General features: G+C 37.6%; 2 protein-coding genes across 4 annotated transcripts in view; one reads left to right on the forward strand and one right to left on the reverse strand.

The window, feature by feature from the left end:
• atp1b4 (ATPase Na+/K+ transporting subunit beta 4) overlaps positions 1-5,771 on the forward strand; it is a 5,953-nt gene extending 182 nt beyond the window's left edge. Inside the window, exons 1-9 of one of the 2 annotated variants that reach the window (XM_079250355.1) lie at positions 291-442; positions 642-707; positions 1,308-1,524; positions 3,089-3,217; positions 3,346-3,450; positions 3,807-4,006; positions 4,541-4,597; positions 4,678-4,770; positions 4,860-5,771. In XM_079250355.1, the coding sequence (XP_079106481.1) occupies positions 645-707; positions 1,308-1,524; positions 3,089-3,217; positions 3,346-3,450; positions 3,807-4,006; positions 4,541-4,597; positions 4,678-4,770; positions 4,860-5,021 (1,026 nt within the window). In that variant the 5' untranslated portion in view covers positions 291-442; positions 642-644 and the 3' untranslated portion in view covers positions 5,022-5,771. Of the gene's footprint in view, positions 1-290; positions 443-641; positions 708-1,307; positions 1,525-3,088; positions 3,218-3,345; positions 3,451-3,806; positions 4,007-4,540; positions 4,598-4,677; positions 4,771-4,859 lie in introns of those variants that run through there. The other variant, XM_079250356.1, reaches the window with a different exon arrangement.
• Positions 5,772-8,262: 2,491 nt separating this feature from the next.
• On the reverse strand, positions 8,263-19,994 carry lamp2 (lysosomal-associated membrane protein 2). 2 transcript variants are annotated; one of them, XM_079250342.1, is made up of 9 exons: positions 19,683-19,994; positions 17,122-17,234; positions 15,745-15,955; positions 15,494-15,655; positions 13,601-14,073; positions 13,381-13,500; positions 12,741-12,795; positions 12,456-12,623; positions 8,263-9,283 (listed from the first exon to the last, which is right to left on the reverse strand). In XM_079250342.1, the coding sequence occupies exons 1-9, from the start codon at positions 19,726-19,728 to the stop codon at positions 9,141-9,143; spliced, it is 1,491 nt and encodes a 496-aa protein (XP_079106468.1). In that variant the 5' UTR covers positions 19,729-19,994; the 3' UTR covers positions 8,263-9,140. The 2 variants fall into 2 exon arrangements, with proteins under 2 accessions (XP_079106468.1, XP_079106469.1); XM_079250343.1 differs by lacking the exon at positions 8,263-9,283 and adding an exon at positions 9,484-12,120.
• Between the last annotated feature and the right edge of the window lie 261 nt (positions 19,995-20,255).

A 20,255-nucleotide genomic window follows, 5' to 3' on the forward strand; every position in this document is an offset into this window, starting at 1 on the left:
AAATAAATACCTGAAGTTAGTTGCTTTGAGGTCTTTGTGCGCGTACAGTATGTAGCCTGGCGCTGCCTGACTGTGTCTTGTGTTGGGATACGCTATAAATATTGTATTCAGGCTTTATTGAAGTCTTAACCCAGCTTAGCAGACAATGCTTGATGGTGTGCGTGTACAGAATGCAGTGCTGTGGTCCAGTTTGCTGCCAAAACGACTCTGGGACTCCCCCCAAAAAAGCACTCTGTATTTCACCCCCGGTTTTTCTAGCGTCCATTCACTATAATGCGCGCCTAGCTGAAGGAAGCTCTGCACACCCGGTCCCCCTGCATGCCTTAAACTTTTTTTTTTTAATGAACCCCACACTTATTTTTTGACAACTTCTCTGTCTCTATAGGAGTCACAAGGGTTTCCGACATATTAATCCGTGTTTTTATTAAGAAGAAAACTTCAGGTATGTCTGATTTTTCATTTGGATTTTTTCTTTTTTCTTTTTTTTTTTTGTTGCGACAAGTAGCAACAGATATTAGTTTACTTACATGTTATTACATAAAGTCATCCAGCTCGACTCAATTTGGTTTGAGAGATATGCAGATGTAATATGAATTGTTTTGCCTCAGTGGACATACCTTCTACCTTTTCTTTCTGTCAAGAACATGGACCCCAATTCCACAGAAGGAGGAGCTGAAGAGACGCCCCTTAAAAGTAATCCAAGTCCTGTAAGTGCTGAGATTAAATTAGTTTACTTAGACAGTTTAGCATTTGAAGTACATATTATAATTAGGAAAAGTCTTCCACTGGAACTGAGGATTTTCTTTTAAAGATAAAGTAATCATTTAGTCTACTAAATATTCTCCCAACAGCAGATTCTTGTAAAGATGAGCTTTTCACAAAGTTCTTTTTGATGGCACTCTTTAGTGTCTTGTAGTTCCTTTGGGGTCTGTGTGTCTCCTAGCCTGTGGATGCTGAGAGTCAGTGAGCAACATCTGGATGTCAGATTGACCCTTCAGCTTTGCTTTCTGCAGCTGCTGCTCCAAGCAGGAGGGTCCACTCAGCGGAGGTCAGCTCTCCCAACGAGTGCCATAAGGTCACCAGCGGGTTTATAATTTGCAGAAACAGGGGGACAGGACCATCAGTGTGACGTTCATTAACATGAAGAGCACTGTCTGGCAGTTTATATTGTCAGTCATACTCAGATCAGGAGGCATGCCAATTTTTTTCTGCAGTGATTTGAAGAGAAAATAGGTCGGCTGCAGAACCCAGCAGTTAAGAATATGTGTGGAGAGGGTTTTTTCACTTCTTCTTCCTCTTTCCACCAGCCTCACAAAGTGATACTCAAACATGGCCAAGAGTTGGAGGAAGAGCAGGAGGAACTGGCTGAGCATCAGCCTCTAGAGCAAGAAGACCTGAACTTTGAGAGATGGAAGCGCAGGCCGATCCCCAAGAGGACGCTCCACCAGAAAATAGACGACTTGAAGAAATACCTGTGGAATGCAGAGACCAACGAATTCATGGGTCGCTCTGGGAAGAGCTGGAGTGAGTTGAAAGAGAGATACTGTGCTGGTCGAGTGTGGGGAAGGTTTGGATTAATGGAAAAATTTTATTTTTTGTTGTTGTGTATCCAGTAACTATACTTATAATACTGAGTGCGTTATAGTTAGCTCATCTTAAAGCTTAAGGGCAGGCATGGGGTTTTAATGACATTAAAGATGCGCTCAAGGACAGTTTGGGAGTGAGAAATGTTTCTCCAGACCAGCGACTCTGCTCACTGTGCTCTGTGTGTGTGTGTGTGTGTGTATGAGTGTGTGTCCTAATGCTCAGTGTTTACATAGGTGCATGGACAATTTAGAGAGTCACGACAAAAACAGACTGCCTGGGGACGTATCCCCAGCGGGAGCACGCTGTTCCAGGCCTCACATTGGCCAGGAATCACATTCCTCTAAATCTTACCATGATCTCTGCTGCCTCTTTCCCAAAGCTTTGGTGACCTCATTGCTGAACTTATCATGCTTATGGCCCCTCCGTCGCAGTACAACACGTAGACATGCTCATGTCTTTTATTTTCTGTATAGCTCATTGCTATGTACGCGCTATTGCATTTTGATGCATGAGAACTTCTTCGGTAGAAGCTACAGATTGGACTAGTTTGATAAGTTTATAATAATGGAGAAACCTTTCTAGAGTAGTTGCCATGTGACCCAGTTGTACCTTCTTCCCTCAGCACCACTGCACACAACGGCAAACATAATCTGACCGAGAGTAGCATCTAAGAAGAGTGTGTGTGCTTCAGGCCTGAACTGAAAATGCTGCATCCCCAGGCAGGGCTAAGAACTGATTTCAGCTGCATAACCAGTGTGTGCACACTTGTGGAGGAGTGGGGCCCATGTGTCTATTGAAGAAAGGCCCTGAGTTTAAGTCTGCGCTGCGTGTCCTGTGAGACGAGTGCGTAAGAGGGGACACAATACCAGAGTGGGGTGATTGAGGCTCCTTGGAGCTGGCTGGGCCTCTATGGCTGCTAAAGACCTTCACTACGATGGCAACCGGAGGTTCACTGTGTTCCTGAGTGAAAGGACAGCTGGGAGAATTCTCACTGAGCTCAAACAGAAAGGCCTTTGTGGCTCTGGGGACGCAAGGCTGGCTTCAGCTAGTCCCCTGTGAAATTGCCCGCACAGCAAAAGCCATTTCATTTAGGACACATTGAGCTTGATTAGTTGCTAATGCACTGTTGATTGAAAATTGTTGAACAATGCTAGTTCTCTGGATTTCTTTGTTCCAAGGTTCCCATATTAGCTCAGTACAGTGGTGTTTATACCAGATTCATTCAAGTTATATGTAGGTCCAGACTTGAGGGAGGGACACGGCTTTTGTACGAGTAAACAAATTAGTATCCATGCTGATCATGGACAGTATCTGGAGTCCAGACAAGCCACATCAAATGGTTCATTATTTTCCTTTATTCACATCAGACATAATCTGCTGAAAGATGTGTTGTTATGTAAGCTACTTTTGTGCAAGTGCTTGGCAAAAAAAAAAAAAAAAAAAAAAAATCAGAAGAAAAAAAAATCATCCCATTGATGAATTGTTCATTCTCCCTGTTTAGGCCTCATCCTGCTCTTCTATGCTGCACTTTACGCATTTCTTGCAGCCATGTTTGGTGGCTGTTTGTTTTGCCTCATGTGGTCTATTAGTCCTTATCATCCCACCTACAACGACAGAGTGATGCCACCAGGTAAATATAACTCCCAACTGCAACCTCTACCATCTCCCTTCTCACCTCTGTCTATCCAGCTGTCCTTCTGTCTCGCACTTCCGAGTCAGTCTTTGCACAGTTGACTGCCTTTGGGTTTCCACTGGCAGGTATGACGATGGCCCCACACCTGGAAGGGCACGATATTGCTTTCAATGCATCAGATCGGAAGTCCTGGAAGAAGTATGCTCGGTCGATGGATGAATATCTAAGACGTGAGTCAGTCCGGATGAGATTGCAGGGGGGTGATGTTAAAGCTGGGAGGTCTGATGAGGTTGTTGAGTTTGTTAAAAAATGAAGCAGACATGCAATGTCTTAATCCTCATCTTTGCTACCTTTGTCCTGTATTTCTATTTGCTTCCTGCAGAGCATGCTGGGGAGGGAAGCCTCTTTGTGGGCTGAGGGGTAGCCATTCAGAGCAGTTTTTTTTTTCACCTCCAGCTTTTGTCAAGCTTCTTTAACCAGAGGCCTGAGCCTGGCAGGGCCTTGCTACTGCAAAGGTTTATTTATGCTCCCCTCTCTGATTCTCCCTCCCCCTCTCTGAATCCTTCCCTCTGTTCTCCATTTACAGCATATAATGATGGTGTTCAGGAAAGGAAGAATATTCACTGCACACATGAGACATACTTCATGCAAGATGACTTGGAGGAGAGTGCAGAGCGAAAAGCATGTCAGTTTAAGCGGTCCTGGTTGGGGGATTGTTCGGGGCAGAGGGATCCCACTTATGGCTATTCAAAGGGAAAACCATGCATTTTACTTCGAATGAACCGGGTAAGAAGATCATCAGGTAATCAACACCTGAGAATGTCTAGTTAAAAATGAAAGTGGAAAATAAGTTGGAAGACAAAACAGGAGGAACACGGTGTTACTGTAATGCATGAGCTCCTATCTAGTGACATCTTGTGGTTATTGTAGAGACAACACAAGACCCCAAAGCCATTGTACACTGTTGTCCTGACATTTTGAATTGTAACTTTGTAATTTCCCAGAGCTGGAAGTCTTTTTATATTTTATATAAAAGTTGGAAATAGTTTGCATTGATTGAAAAAAAAAAAAAAAAAAAAAAAAAAAGGGATCTTCCAGAGTTTCAGCTTGAAGTTAATCAGGTGCATAGTGACACATCCAACCACCGCCGGACTAAGAACATGCTGAGGGAAAAATCTAATGAACTTTTTTAAGTTTCAATTTGACAGGTTTGAATTTTTCAGCCTACAGAAAAATATCAAACTGCAATGTCTTTACATTTAAAATTACATTAGTTTCTTTTTTTTTTTTTTTTTTTTTTTTTTTTTTTAACTCTTATAGATTCTTGGTTATTTACCTGGCCAGGGCAAACCGATTAATGTGACTTGTGGAGTTAAGGTGCAGTAACCATCAGCACATTTTATTTTATATCAGCATCAAGTGACAAAAAGTCAAACTGATAATATGCTCTCTTTCAGAAAGGACCTGGGGAAGCCTTGGGGGAAATTCAGTTTTTCCCTAAAAGCATTTTTGACATGAAATACTATCCATACTATGGGAAGCTCAGACATGTGAGTGACAACCTCTGAAAGATTACTTGACACATGAGCTGAAAACAACACCTGTCAGGCCTCAATCTCCTGTGTCTCTTTTGTTTCAGGTAAACTACTCTTCACCGGTGGTGGCTGTGCGTTTTGCAGGAGTGCAGTACGATACTCACATCCAGGTGCAATGCAAACTGAATGGAAAGGGGATCATTAATGATTCACCCACTGACCGCTACCTGGGTAGCGTGACCTTCTCTCTGGAGGTCGGAGCGTAAAGCAGCAGAATGCTCCCACAAGAAATATAAAAGAAAAGAATTATGTTGAACATTTATTTTTTCCTTGAAATACTTTTATTTCCATCTCCTCCTCCACCTTTTCTGCTGTGAACAAAATCCTCAAGAAGTAGATTTAGACTTTTGTGTTTCTGTCTTATCTTTGAACCTTAAGTGTGCTGTTGGCACCTGCACCTACAACAAACAGTGCTGAGCACAGGACAAGTGCATAGTGTGAGTTACAATTCAGTTCCTGATGTTTCGTAATGATTAATAAGTTTAATCAAACTAAATTACACAGCCCAATAGTTAGCACTTCTGGCTATGCAAATCCAATTATGACTTAAAAATATTAAAAAGTAATTTCGCCAGGGTAGATTGAGGTTTTGTGTGCACATTTTTGTGTGACATGTACTAATTTGTTTTGCTTTATATTTTTAAAACATGTTGTAAGAATTTGAAGAAATATCATGCAAATACTGAAAGCAGGACTTGTACTGTACTTACACAGTAAAAAAACAGACATAATAAATGCAAATACATGATTACTATATTTTTGTTGAATAGAGGTATTATACATTTATGTATTATAAAGTATCCACTTGTTTTGCAAAAACATTTGCCTTTGAAAATGAAATACTACACCACTGATCAATAAAGAGAAATACTGTTATAAGAAGTAGTTTGTGAAAGATCTGTGAAATTTTAAAGAAAAAGAAAAAAAAAAGACCTAACTACTGTTGTATTAATCATGCCTGAAGTTTGCTACTAAACATGGTCTCAGTATTGTATTTATTATCATTACAGCACTTATAATAAATACAGTCTTCTGGTATGCACTCTCATTTTTTTCCATAAGTCTGAATCAGCTGTTTAACATTTAAACTGATTTGCAATTAATGCACACATTGTACTTTTAATGTACTTTTACTTCTTGAAGTGAAGCTGTTAAAACAGCAAAATCACATGTTTAAGTTTCTGCTAATTCATGAAAGAACTGGAAAAACTACAAAAAAGTAAGGCAGATGACTGAATAATTTTTCACACATTAGTCCTTTTTTCATGTAGTCTTTAAAAAAAAAAAAAACAGCACTAAAAGACATTTAACATCATTTTTTGCTTTGTATGTATTTTCATTTAACTTTTAAAGATTATCAGCCATTTCTGAAGCTTCTGCCTTCTTTTAGAGCATTTAATTCCTTTTCCAGCAGATCCTGATTCCATAACAACTTATATGTATTCCTGACACTTGTCTAAAATTCAGTTTGAACCATAAAAAAAAAAACAAAACAAAAAAAAAACCCAAATAAAAACTCACGGCCGCAACATTGTGTGGGATATTATCCTGCAAGGTGGATGGCAGCATGGACGAAAAGCTAGAGGGATCCTGGTTTGAACTTTGGCTGAGGCCTTTTTGTGTGTTGGTTCACTTGGGTCTTGTTATCAACTGGTAACCTGTCCAGCGCATGCCCTGCCTCTCACCTTATAACTGCTGGAGTAGGCACTACTGGCCCCCGCAACCCTAAATGAATGGGGATTTATGAAAATAAGCTCTATCCAAACACCCAGCATATATCATGCCCTTGGAAGTCTCTTTCACCTCTACAAAGTGCACCCCAATACTAAAAACAGCAATTCAATGCTTTTCCCTTAAGATGGAGCCCCCGCAGTTTGCCTTCGCAGTTTGCTCATTTTTCATCTTACACTTGTACAGATGCAAAGGTCTCCGAGGCTGGGGTAGATGCTCTGAAGAGTCAAAAATCCTCAGCCACAGGCTGATTTTGCTTGTGATGTTTTGTAACAGCTTGTAATGACCATAGTTCATGCTAAAATACTGAATCATAAACATCATAGAGTCCCAAGATCATTGTGAAAAAAAATAATACACGAGTCTCACAAGCTGCTCAAGCTTTGGGCAACTTTCAGGGTCAGCATGCATATCTGCTTACAAGCACAATGAAAGTCATCCCTGTGTTTTACAGGTAATAAAAACATCTTGTGGATCAAAGTCAAATAGTTTGAGCTGGCGAAGCAGTTCAGTGTTCAATTCTTGGCATTAACCTTCAAATTTACTTATGTCACAAGAAACACGCACATTACACACCGTAAAAAGAATGACAGTGGTACAAAACAAGAACGAAACTTTATTTAATTTGTTCCCCACTTGTGTTAAACAAGCTCATCTTGACACATTCTTCGTCAGATGGAGACAAGCTTCAGGTAAGCAACTCCAGAGGTGCACAAAAGAAAGGCACAAAATGACAGGGGACTGATCAAATACACACAATAAGGAATCAGAGTAATGAAATGGTGTGACTTTACGAGTGAATTACTTGAACTCAAAAATCTCTGCTGTTGGTGTCACATGATGGGCAGCGTGAGGATCTCAATGTTTCATTAAGGGTAGATTCATGTACAATGTTAGATCTCAGCGATCAGTGTAAACTACTGTGGCTGCTGAACTTTTGAAATACATTTCATAGAAACAGCACAACAATTAATTTACTATTATTCACATGTAGAGAAGTGTACATTTCAAGATAAAAGTCTTTGTATGCATGTCACAAACATTTAAAGAAAAAAAAAAAAAAAGACAACGAATAAACCTGGTCCCAATACTGGTAGTGTCTTTATGTTATTGTCCCTTTCATTAAACTACAATAAATGACTATTTGTGCAAAAAGCAGAGTTTAATTTAGCTGTTCATATTAAATGAAAGTTAAAGATCAATGAAAAACTGATGTCTAGGAAATGAACAACAGTGGTTATATTAGCTTGCTCTTACATTTGCGTCATAAGAAAAAAAAATCAGTCATTCATTCTAGTCAAGATATTAATTTACACAAATTACTATACAGCACAAAAATGAGAGGAAAAAGCCTCTCAGGGGAGGAAGAAAGGAGAGCTCTCTGGGAAGAAGGTCAATGGCGACTCACAGCCCTAAGTTTTATTTTTAAAGACATGCAGGTGATATTGCAATGATTCAGTATCAATCATAATGTTTTGGTGCTTGTTTCAGTCATTGGCATTAGGAAAATAAAGCTAACTGCTGGGCTGGTTGAATCTGGTTTAAACAAATAAGCTTAAGGTTATTGCAGGGAGATGCATCAGGGAGACAATGGAAGAAAATAGGAAGAAAGAAGCAACAATCTGGGAAGCTTTTGATGTGCTTGAATAGCAGGAAAAGTGTTTTTAAGAGCAGAGAGCGTTGGAAAGGGCTGAGAGGCTGAAGCAGCTGGGTTGGATTAAACAGACTGGTAGCCAGTGCGACTCTTCCTCCGACCAATCAGGTAAGAGATAAGCACAAGGATGATTAGGAAGCTGAGTGCCACGCCCACAGCTATGGGCACCAAAAAGCTCAAATCAGAGTCCAGGAAGCATTCCTCAGCTGACAGGAAGAGAGACAGACAGACAAACAGGTTAGCGTTTTACCAGAAAACTACTGAGGAGTTGGGTTAAAAACAAAAAAGGTTTTAAAGAAGCAGGAAGCGACAAGATACCAAAACCTACGACAGGTGGAAGCAATGCTGTGAAAGTAGTGTTAAAAAGAGCAACACTAACAAAAGCAAAGTATTTAAGTGTATGGAAACAATGACTGACTAGGATTTCTTTGCAGAATGTTAAAAGCCGTTTCAGATAAGATGAAAAATAGTTTAATCAAACTCAAAACCTGTCCTCTGCCTGTCAGTTCAACAAAGACCTGGAGCTAAAAGTTGATTAGCTAAACATAAAACTGGAAAGCAGCAAGGACAGCTGTTCAATGAAAGCCGTAGGAAATTAATCTGCCAATAACCTCTTAAATATTTTTCTGTAAATGGTTTATGAGCCAGTTCTCTTTTATTCATTCTGTGTGGATTAAACATGTAATGAAGTTTTAGACCTGTTAATTTCAGTTCTGTATATTGTTTCCAGTCTTTATGCATAGTTAACCTGACGTTACTCTCCTCTCAGGAACAAAACAAACACCTCCTAGAACACTGAGCCAGTCCTGCATCATTTACAGTCGCTGCACATAGAAAAACAGAAATAAAAATATTCATTTTCACAACTAGTAGAGCAGTGCGATTAGTAGGCCGCAACTATCCTTTGTGATGGAGAAAGCTCTAAATCAGGTAGGTTAAATTAGAAAGACTCGTAGCCAGTGGCCATGTTTCTCTTTCTCCCGATGAAATAGGCCAGCAGAACAATAAGAATGAGAACAAGCAGGGCAACTCCAACAGCTATGGGAACAAGGAAGCTCTCCGCATCACCCAGGCATTCCTCGGCTAGACAAGAGTGAAAAGAGCACAGAAATAAACATCTTACTGGATTAAAACAGGAAAAATATAGATTTTTAAAAAGGCACGAACATCTGAAAGAGAAGAGTCATGACATGAAATCCATCAAGTATTTAAAGACATAAACATAGAACTTTTTGTTCTTTTTTTCCTCATTTTTATTTACATTGAAATGACTAAAAAAAGCTTCAATGACACAAACTGAAATCCAGTTTATTATAGCTAACAGCATGAAACGATGCAGATAAATCCAGCAGTGATTTGTCGTCACACTACAGATTAACAGATGGTTTTGCAGCAGTGATTCCCTTTGTTAAACGTGTGCAATTTTCTCCACAAGTGAAGGATAATTAAAATAATCACATCTCCATCAGCGAGTTACTGATGTACAACAAAAAGGAGAAAAATTAGTCAGTGATGTCAGTTTAAGGTGACAAACCTGTCAGACGATCATAGGACAAGAGATTTTAAAAAGTTTCATATAAATCTTTACACTGGTGGGTGCTGCAAAACTATCTTCATCATTAAGGCAAGTGAGCTTGTACAAAGCTGTAATACTCAAGACAGCAACAATTACAATCCAAAACATACAAACAAAAAAAGCTTGTATCTGATTAAGAGCAGGTTTTCATACACATGTACAATGACCTGTGAAAGCAAATTTTATCATCAGCTTAAAATGCAAACATTTCCTGCTGCAAAGAGTTGGAACAGTGCAAACAACACACAGCACTCTACTATAATCATTAACATCAAAAGTGACACATTTGCTTTACATCATTAATAGTGACTCGCCATCCCTGACACTGCTTTACTGAAACCTCTCAACCTGAAAGGCCCTGACAATATTTTTCTAACGCTGACATGAAAACGAAACTTTCTGCAACTAGTTGGATGACATCATGCCACATTCACTGGTGTACTGATTGTCAATCTAAATATGCAGACCGTTGTTGAATTATTTGCTTGTGCTGCTCAAAATCAGAATAAAAACCTCAGCCGCGTGGTCCTGAGAAGACCGGTTAACTGAGCTTGTATAGGAATGGGATATCATTTTGGAGTTAACACTTTGTTGAAGAGAACTGGACAAATTGGTACCAATGCAGGTGGGTGAAGTTTTGTTACTTTTGCTAGACTGCTTTCCTGTATCTGTGCTGAGCAAATTTAAAGCAGCCCTGTGGCTTAATATTAAACTACACAATATAATCTTATCTGACTCTCTTCAAGCAAGTAAAAGAAAAAAAAAAAATCAAAACATCAAATTATTTAACTGGATAACTAAGTAACATGTTTTCAGTAAGAGATCTAAACTGTCTGATTTACCACAAACATTTGACAATTTTGAAGTAAAAAACACATTTTAAGGAGCTTTTTCATCGAACTGCTGTGAATGGAGCAAAGTCTAAACCCGGACCTGCACACAGGTGAGATCACGTGATCACAAGCAAATATGTCTTAGTGCATTTATATGTTAATATCATTTCAGCAGTAACACTGCTGAAAGAATACCTATCCCTTTTCTAAATTTAATGCCAAAATGTATTTTGTACAGAATTAAAAAAAAACAAAAAAAACAAAAAAAAACCCCAAAGAAAAACCAAAAACAAAACAAAAACAGCGAAGCAAATTATTTTGCAGATTTACTGACTGGAGTGTGTGCAAAAGCAGAAAGTGAACAGCTGAAATTAATAACATTAATGATGGCTTCATAACGTGGAGATCAATAAGCTCCAGGCTTTCATATTTAAAATGTAAGATGATTAGTTCTAATTGGGCTTAATGTTAACCTGGTAAACCTGGTTTGCTAGAAAACAAATTCCGATTTCTTATGATGTGACTGAAACTAAATATCCGAGACACAATACCAACGTTCCTCCTGATCTACAGGGGCAAACATGCGTTATTTTCAACAACTTTTCAAAACAAAAAAAGACATGACTCTGTTAGTGGATTTCTAGAAAGAAAAGAAAGAGCACCTTGCTTTAACTTTTGCGGGAAAAGCTGTTGAAACACTTCATTATGTCCTAATTGCAGGAATGAACATTCAAACCATAAATGTGCTGAAAGATTATGCAACACAAAAAGGCAAATAAAGAGGGGAATGTTTGCTGAGCGAGTGCCTGATCCTACTGCAATAAATTTAAATTGTTGCACATCTTGTGCAAACAATATGTACATATTATGGCCCAGAGGCCTTAGTAGATTTCAGGAGATTACTGTATCTGCACTTGCTGCTCGCTCACTGCATATTTCCTTTCATGTAACTGCATAAACTAAGGGAGTTTTTAGGAAAATGTTTTGAGGATCTTGCACTTGCCCATTAACAAAAAGCACAACACATAGGGAAAGACAAAACATTCTGGGAAACAAAACACAAACACAGGGCTTAAGACAAGTTTGGTCCTTGAGGAGAACAAAAAGCATTCGTCTTTATATCAATTTTACTCTTATTAATAGACCCTTATGACAAATGCAATTTTTGTCAAACAATTATCAAATATTTCAAAGCCAAAAGGTAATCTATTTCGATGATGGTTGTCTCTTTTTTTTTAAATTACATCATGTTTTGGAATTTTATTTGAGATTTTTTTTGTCTGCATTTGCAAATTTAAGCAACTATGCATAAAGCCCTAGGACCAGGCTTGAGGACCCCATGACAATTCAAGAACAAATTGCAAAAGGAACTTAAAGGGTCTGATATCCAACATAGGTCTTTCTTCGACCAATCACGTAAGCGATCACTACAATGAGAATCAAGCCAGCCAGTGCAGCGCCAACAATGATTGGGATTAAGATGCTGGTGTCATCCAATGAACATTCATGTGCTGCAGACAAAAAAAAAGTCAGTCAACAGGTGGAACAGTGATTAGATGTCATTAAAAACAACAGGGAGAGACAAAAATAAAGGAACAGAAAAGCAGCACATTCAACAACTGAGTCCCATTGTGTCAGAATAAAGTCAAGACTGAAGTTTTATTTTTACTTGATTTTTGTCATTTTAAACCACATTTTCAGGCTTTTCTTTTAACCTTGTCTTATGTAAAAGTCCTCGCTCCCAGTCCTGGGAGAGGAGCATTATAGTCCATCCAGTTGTATAAAAAAGCCAAAAGATTATTTTTATCATATTAAAACAGCAGCAGAAGGTGAAAGGAGAACATACCTGTACTGAACAGACCCTTCTTCACTGCAAATGGCTGCACATGCAGGTTGAAAGTGTAGATGGACAGCGAGCTGGTAATGGTGTAGTTCTGCTCCTTGTTGCACATGTAGGAGCTGCCCACAGCTGCCTCCCACAGACTCAAGGTGGTGTTAGCATCAATAAACAAAGCTTAGGGAGAAAATAAACAACAAAACAAACAACAACATGTAAAAAGAAAACTTAGAATACACTTAAACCAGGATCCATATGAGGATAAGCAGACAAGCATGAATCTTATACAATTACCAGAGCTTGTGTTTACAGTGACATTCAGGGCCTGAAGGCTGAACTTCTTTGTGTCCTGTAAAAAAGATACAAGTTTAGAAACTCTCATGACTGAGCAGCCAATGTTTGACAGTCAGTGTGAACTTCTAGATAAGTCAACATTTGTCTACTGGTGACAAGATGTACAATCTAGCTGCATGTTGCATTTAGTTCATGTCATGTCCATCTAATTGCTGAAAGTTACATAATGTTGCTCACAATTCTGCATCATACTACACAGTTCTGTGATTCAAATATTATGATACTATGATAGTTTCCCTAATTAGGTTGTACTAAAATCACATATCACCTGCCAATGAGAAGAGATAGGATTATTTACAAAGGCTCATCAGCAACAACACATCTATTGGAGGCTTCCCGCATGTTATCAACTGTGCTAAAAAGAGCATGCAAATCCATCAGTAGTTCTAAGGAAGGCAAAGTGGAAGACCATTTCTTTTGGATAATTTTCTATGGTGCTCTGACAAAATTAAGTAACAGAGCTATATTATTTAGATCTATACTCCTGAATTCAGATCCAAGAGAGATATCAATCATCTCATTTAATTTTCCACAATAAAAGTATATCAGTACAAATGTCACCATACTGTTAAGGACTTACATTGACAAACGTGAGCCTTATAGTGATTTCTTCAGACACCAACAGCAGCTCACTGCTGTTGACTCCACAAAATCCAGTGGCATTGACCCCATAGGGATTAAAGTTCATCTCTTGATATGTCTAACTCAGACAGAAGAGAGGAAATCATATCAAATATCATTGAGGGTCTCTCTATTATCTTAATACAGCATGCCTGCTAAGGCTGCATTTATGAACATACCTTATTGTGTGTGAAACCAATCCGCAAACCAAAGTTTGCCAACAGACAGGCTGTGGTGTTCTCACTAGACCCAAGGCTGTAGTTTCCGGTGCTGGGTGGAGGGAGGGAGGGTGTTGGGGTGCTGGTTGGAGGAAGAGAAGTGGAAGTGGTGTTTGTGATAGGTGCTGCAGGGGTTGTACTGGTGGTGGCGTTTGTGATAGGTGCTGCAGGGGTTGTACTGGTGGTGGCGTTTGTGATAGGTGCTGCAGGGGTTGTACTGGTGGTGGCGTTTGTGATAGGTGCTGCAGGGGTTGTACTGGTGGTGGCGTTTGTGATAGGTGCTGCAGGGGTTGTACTGGTGGTGGCGTTTGTGATAGGTGCTGCAGGGGTTGTACTGGTGGTGGTGTTTGTGATAGGTGCTGCAGGGGTTGTACTGGTGACATGAGTGGTGGGGGCAACTGCAGTTGTGGGGTTATCAGCGGCACAAGAAGTTACTGTGTGGGGAGAGAAAAAATAAAAGACGAGTAAGATCAGAAACAGAATTGTTTTTATGAGATGTAATTATTCTTAATTAAATAATTCCAAATGAAAGTATTCTCCTTTGAGTTTACATGGAAATACTCATTCTGAAGGTACATGGAAAACATGTTTATTTGCCTTTACTTAATTCTGCTTTTGACGTGGGGGTTGCAAATGGCTCTGACTGGATAAGGGGGAGACGTGACATACTTATTAGGACTGTGACGATATGCTTTTGTCCCGATTAGATTCTAATTTTTTGAGTGTTGATTCAATTTAAATTGCGATTCTCAAAATTCTTCAATATTGATGATTTTTGTAGATAAAAACAATTTTTTTTTTTTTTATTTATATAAAATTTCTTTTTGCTCTTAATTTTTCTTGATTTCAGTTAGGAAAAAACAACAGAGTAGCCAGATCACCATTCTGCCGCGATAATGCCCAAGAAGTAAAAAGATTAATAAAAACAATGATAATGACAAATAATTTATAGTGGACTATTTTATTTATTTATAAGAAAAAAAAAATTAAAAAAAAAATTATATTATATATATATATATATATATATATATATATATATATATATATATATATATATAATATATAATTTTTTTTGGTTTTTTTTTCTTATAAATAAATATATATATATATATATATATATATATATGTGTGTGTGTGTATGTGTATGTATATATATATATGTATGTATATATGTATATATATATGTATGTATATATGTATATATATATGTATATATATATATATATATATATATATATATATATATATTTTTTTTTTTTTTTTTTTAAAAAAAAAAAAAAAAAAAAATCGATTTTCAAATTGTGAAGAAAAAATAAATAAATCCAGATTTCCGAGTTTTCGACTGGATTTTACCCACCCCTAATACTTATGCATACTGGAAATAAACAAATCCACTTCCTGCTCCTTTACTTTTCGGTCATACCATGGAAGATCAAATAATAATGATTATAACTTTGAAGTACCAGCTCGACACAAGCCCACTACTTTTTTCAGCAGCTGAGGAGGACAACGATAAGTGTACTGGAGACGGCACGTAATAGACTGTGTGGAATATGTATGTCACTGCGACGGGACAAAGTAAGGAGCATGCACAGAATTACTGGAATGAACTCGAAGTGAAATGAACGTTTACATGATAGATAAAATAATCAGATCGGAGTTAAAATGGGAAGAAACCAGCCACTTAGGAATTAAAATTAATTCAGAACTGTCATTTTCATTCAGAATCAGGGGCTTACATGTTTTTTTAAAAAAAAATCTCTTTAAAGTGGCTTTACCTTTTATTTAGAATTAAAACTCTCATGTAAATGTGGCCACTGCAGCTGAGAGATGTGTCGTGGTATTTGTACTTACTGTTCTCACTCTTGCTGCCATTGATGAAAAAAGCTTGTACGAGCATGTCCCACAGTGTTATTTTAACTTTATCAACTTGCATAATGTCTTGACTTTTGCATGAGTAGCAAGTGTCCAAGCCAATATTTGTTATTTCAGGCTTCTTGGTCACGATTACTGTTTCTACAATGCAGAAGAGAAGAAAATAAAAATAAGTATCAATGTCATTCATCCTCTGTGTAAATTTTCTTTTCCCAGTATTTGAAAGTTACCATTTGATGAAGAACCAGGGAAGAAGCTGGAGTCACTGAGATTGTAAGTGAAAGTTATAAGGTCTGCTTGATAAATTTTTTCCTTCAAGGAAAAAGTCACATTCCAGGAATGTCCTTCTCCAAACTTAAGCTCCAGGGTTGAGGTATTGGCATCACATTTACTAGCGTCTGATGAAGCATTGGCAGGAAGTTCAAAGACAGCCATTTTACTCTGGAAAAAAGCAGAGAATCAATCTGTTGACAGTAACGCCCAGGAGAAAAAAAAAAAAAAAAAGGTGAACCATGAAACTCTAATAATCATGTTCTGATTTGAGTAGAGCTTTGTAAAAACATGACTTAAGCTCACAACTGAATATATAAAGATGCCAAAAGGCCATTTTCTTCATACACCAGAGGTTGCACTAAACTTTCCTCTTGTCCATCACTCATGTGGACAGAATCGTAAAAAATCCCCATCAGTATTCATTTTCTTCAGACTTCTATTTCCTCACAGCAAGACTTCAGTTGCCCACCCTCAAATCTCTTTTGCTTTGAAGTGAACATTGAACTGTCTTTCTCCTTGAGTTAACAAAATCTTATACAGAAAATTAATATTTAAAAAATGTTAAATTTAAAAACATTTTCAGACTATTGAGTATATGAAATAAAAGTTAAAGTAAATAAGAGAACTTGAGAAACACATAGCATCATTCACAGAAACCTATGCATGGTTTGTTTTATGAAGACTGCATTACCAGTTGTCTGCACTGCACGGGGCTAAAGCCTCTTTGAAAAATTTAAATGACCTGTAGATTTTTATGTCAAATACCCCCAGCCTCTCTGGAGAGGGGTACTCCCTATAATTTGTCAAATCTTTCTGGTTTGGGTGCATTTGTGAACATATATCCAACTGAGAAAGTGTCTAACCATCTAAAGCACCTGATCCTGTAAACATATTAATTGTAATAGATCATAGCCTTTTCGGCAGCTAATAAAAAAATAATACATTACATTATAAAAATCTGAATTAAATTAAAATGACATATTAATATAAAAAGATTAACATAATTTTTAAATAGATACTTTTTGGTTGTTTATAAGTCTTTAGTCCAACAACCGGGAAGGGAAAGGACAGGACGTGTATCAGGAAAACAAACCAGCTGAAATGCTGAATAGTAAAAATCTGCTTGAAAGAATTTCCCCTTTTCATGTTGACATTTTCTTCCACAGCAATAATGTGACAGTCACGTTATTAATGTTTCTTGATAAGAACAGAGCAACAAACACATGCAAGCAAAAGCAAAATATTTAAAAAAGGCTTCATTTATGGCAAGCATAGATGGCAGTTACCAAGACAACATCAATTTGTATTTAGAGTATTCATCATAAGAAACCCACCTTATTGCCCGCTACACTGTAGGACACTGAGAAATTGAGCATTAGCTTGGCATACAGGCATAATTTGTCATCCTTTGTGACATTCACCTCAATGCCATGTGACATCTGGAACACTAAAAAAAAGAAAGAAATTATTATTATTTGTGTCAGTAAATGTATTACTGTATGTAAGATATTTACATACAAATATATTTGTATATTTTCTCAAAAACTTGGTTATAAAAGATTGACAGTTCTTTTTTCCATTAGTCACATCCGCATGTTCTTTTGTGGGTCATAAAAGATTAGGTCATAACCAGCTGACACCAGGCAAGAAAAAGGAGCATACCCTCACATGTTAGCAGTAAACCTCAAGAAGACTCATAACTCATGCTCACATTTATGATCAGCAGTTTTGTGTTTCACTGAAAGGTAACTTTGCTAACCATTGAAAATGCAGAATCTGACTGCACAATGTTAGGAGGCACTATTTCCTTAAGTCTTGAAGTGCTTCCTCTGTTTATACTTATGTTTACCAAACATTTTCTTTTTATTTTTGTATTTTCAGTAATGTCAGCCATTCCTTTCCTAAGACAGTTTTTCTTCATTGACAGGGCCTGCCTAAAATCAGTGCTTCATTGACAGGGCCTGCCTACAGTTAGGGCTGTTGCAGAGTGTGAATGGGCGGGTCTTGTTCTTCATTGAATAATTGATGGGGAGTGATTAGGGGTATAAAGATGCACACTGAATAGCATATGAATGTTAAAATGATTTTTTTTTTTATTATGAATTTGTGTGCTGAATTATGGAAAGTGAGCTGGTGTCAAAATCATGCTTTGTAATTAATTTTCTTGATTGATTCTTTGCAGACATGTGTGGTGATTGGATTATTGGGCTGAGAGGGTGGTGCCTCATGATATATATAGGAGGTGCTGCCTTCCAGGCTGGTTGGTCTGTCCAGGGAAAACTTGGCAGTTGTGAAGTGATCAGTGTTAAAATAAATGAAAATGTGAATTTGTACCATCCCTTGGTTGAAAAATAGTCTTATTCTTCCTTGTGGCTATGTCGTCGTACGACACACAATCCTGCACAATACATTAATCCAGCACAATTAATAACAAATCAGCTTCAATTTGAAGCTTCAAATCGTAAGAATGGTGTCACAGACCCTCTGCTTCCTCTTTTGCATATTATCAGACTATATACAACACTGGTATTGCAATGACCCATTTAAAGATTACCAGGGTTGAAATTTCAAAGTTCACCAGATACTGCCAAAAGACAATGTTTTACTGAAACTGACAACAAAAACAGCATTTTGGATTAAAGTACAGAATCACTTCAGTGGCAGATACAACAGAAAAACAATTACAATGATTTTTAAGAACATAAAACAATTCAGCAGAAAGTACAAAATTAAGTAAGATTACTGGTAAGGTTTTTGATATACCTTGTAATCTACTCAAGTGACTACAAGAATCCTTGTAACACAGTCATAACAGGAAACACTTAACTCCTGAAGATGTTTATATAGTTAATCTGATCGCGAGCTTAGACTTTAAGAACATATTAAGTCAGTGTTTAAATGTTCAGTCAAGCCCAAGGTCCAATAACAGCACATAAAAGGGTATTTTATGTAAATATGTAAAAGAAAAATAAAAGTCCCTTACAATGGCATTACTGCCATTTTAGGTGAGGCACAGCAGAAAAAATAAGCTAGACTTAAATTAAAAAACCTAAAAAGAAATTTAATTAGTCTTTTAAACATAGGCTTGTTTAAGTTTACTTAAAAAAAAAAAAGAAAGAAAAAAAAGCTTGATTACCGTAAATGTCAACTACTCTCATCTAACTTTGACTTTAGAGTTGCTATTATGACTTTCCTGTCACGTGCTAACACTGTAAACAGCAAAAAGAAGCTAATGACAGCCCAACTAGCATAATGTTAGACAGTTTTTAACCTAAACAGACTCTAACTTGTGTTTGTAGGTAATGCTACCTAGCAGCAAATACGTGTCAGACTCTTCTAGACTTTGTCGATAATGAGCTAAAGCCATCAAAACAAGTGTTATTCAACCAGTAAGCTAACAAGTAAGTTAGCTGACACTAGTTGCCCAAAACATTAGCAGGAAGTATTAGTGCTAAAAACATATATATTTGTATTAAAATAAATGTTGTGGCCGCCAAGTAATTGGTAATTTAACTATTGTTTAGGTAAGCATATAAAAAGCGATAGTTAGAACAAATTACTGTTAATGCTACATTAGTGTCTTTCAGTGGCTCGCTGACGCAGGTAATTAGCGCTTTAGCTAAAACAGCAAATCGTCACTAGTGTCGTTTTCGTAACACCTGCAGATGAACCCATGTGGAGGCATGTACTCTCAATTTTATGAAAACGAACTGACAGCTGTAAAATGAAAGACGAATGACAACTAGGAGATACAGTTTTATTCTTGTTTACAGTTGCATTTAGCATTAGCCGTGAAGTACAAGGCCCAGAATGTCCCAGAAGTTTAATCGCGTCACTTCTGAAAAATGAACCGCGAGTTTCTTTTGAGTAATGATGGTAGTGTGATGATACATACCAAGTCCAGACGAAACCAATAAAATCCATGCAGAAAATGAGGACATTTTCGCTGGCTTGTTGGAGTATCAGTCAGAAAAACAGTCGACGAAGACGCTCAGCTTAGCCAGCGATGTTTGGGATGAAGATGAATCGAGTCCGACTGTACCAGGAAATGGAAGTCATATGACAGAGAGCAAAACCCTCAGGAGGTGTGGACTGCAGTCCGGCTTTACTTCTCTTATATTGAGTTCTTTTACCCTGAACGCTAAAAGGCTGGCCTTTGTGATTTTTGTTTTTAATTTGTGTTGGACTTGGACCTATGTATACCTGCTTTCTGAATAAATCCTCGCAGAGCCCGAGGTCCTCCCAAAGTCAGTAGGGGTGTGGGTGGTTGTTGTTGGGGTGGTGGGGGCGGGGTTGGGGCTTACATGTGTGTGCGCTCAAATACATTTCAGACTTGTTCCTAATGTGGCAAAATAGCACATTTGTAAAACACTATGTTCAACCTTTTCTTTTCTTCCTTTTTTTTTTTTATTTAAAAAAATAATAAATAAATAAATTATATATATATATATATGTATGTATGTATGTA

The sequence above is a fragment of the Telmatherina bonti genome (genome assembly GCF_933228915.1).
Source record: "Telmatherina bonti genome assembly, chromosome: 12".
Classification (NCBI taxonomy): Eukaryota; Metazoa; Chordata; class Actinopteri; order Atheriniformes; family Telmatherinidae; genus Telmatherina; species Telmatherina bonti.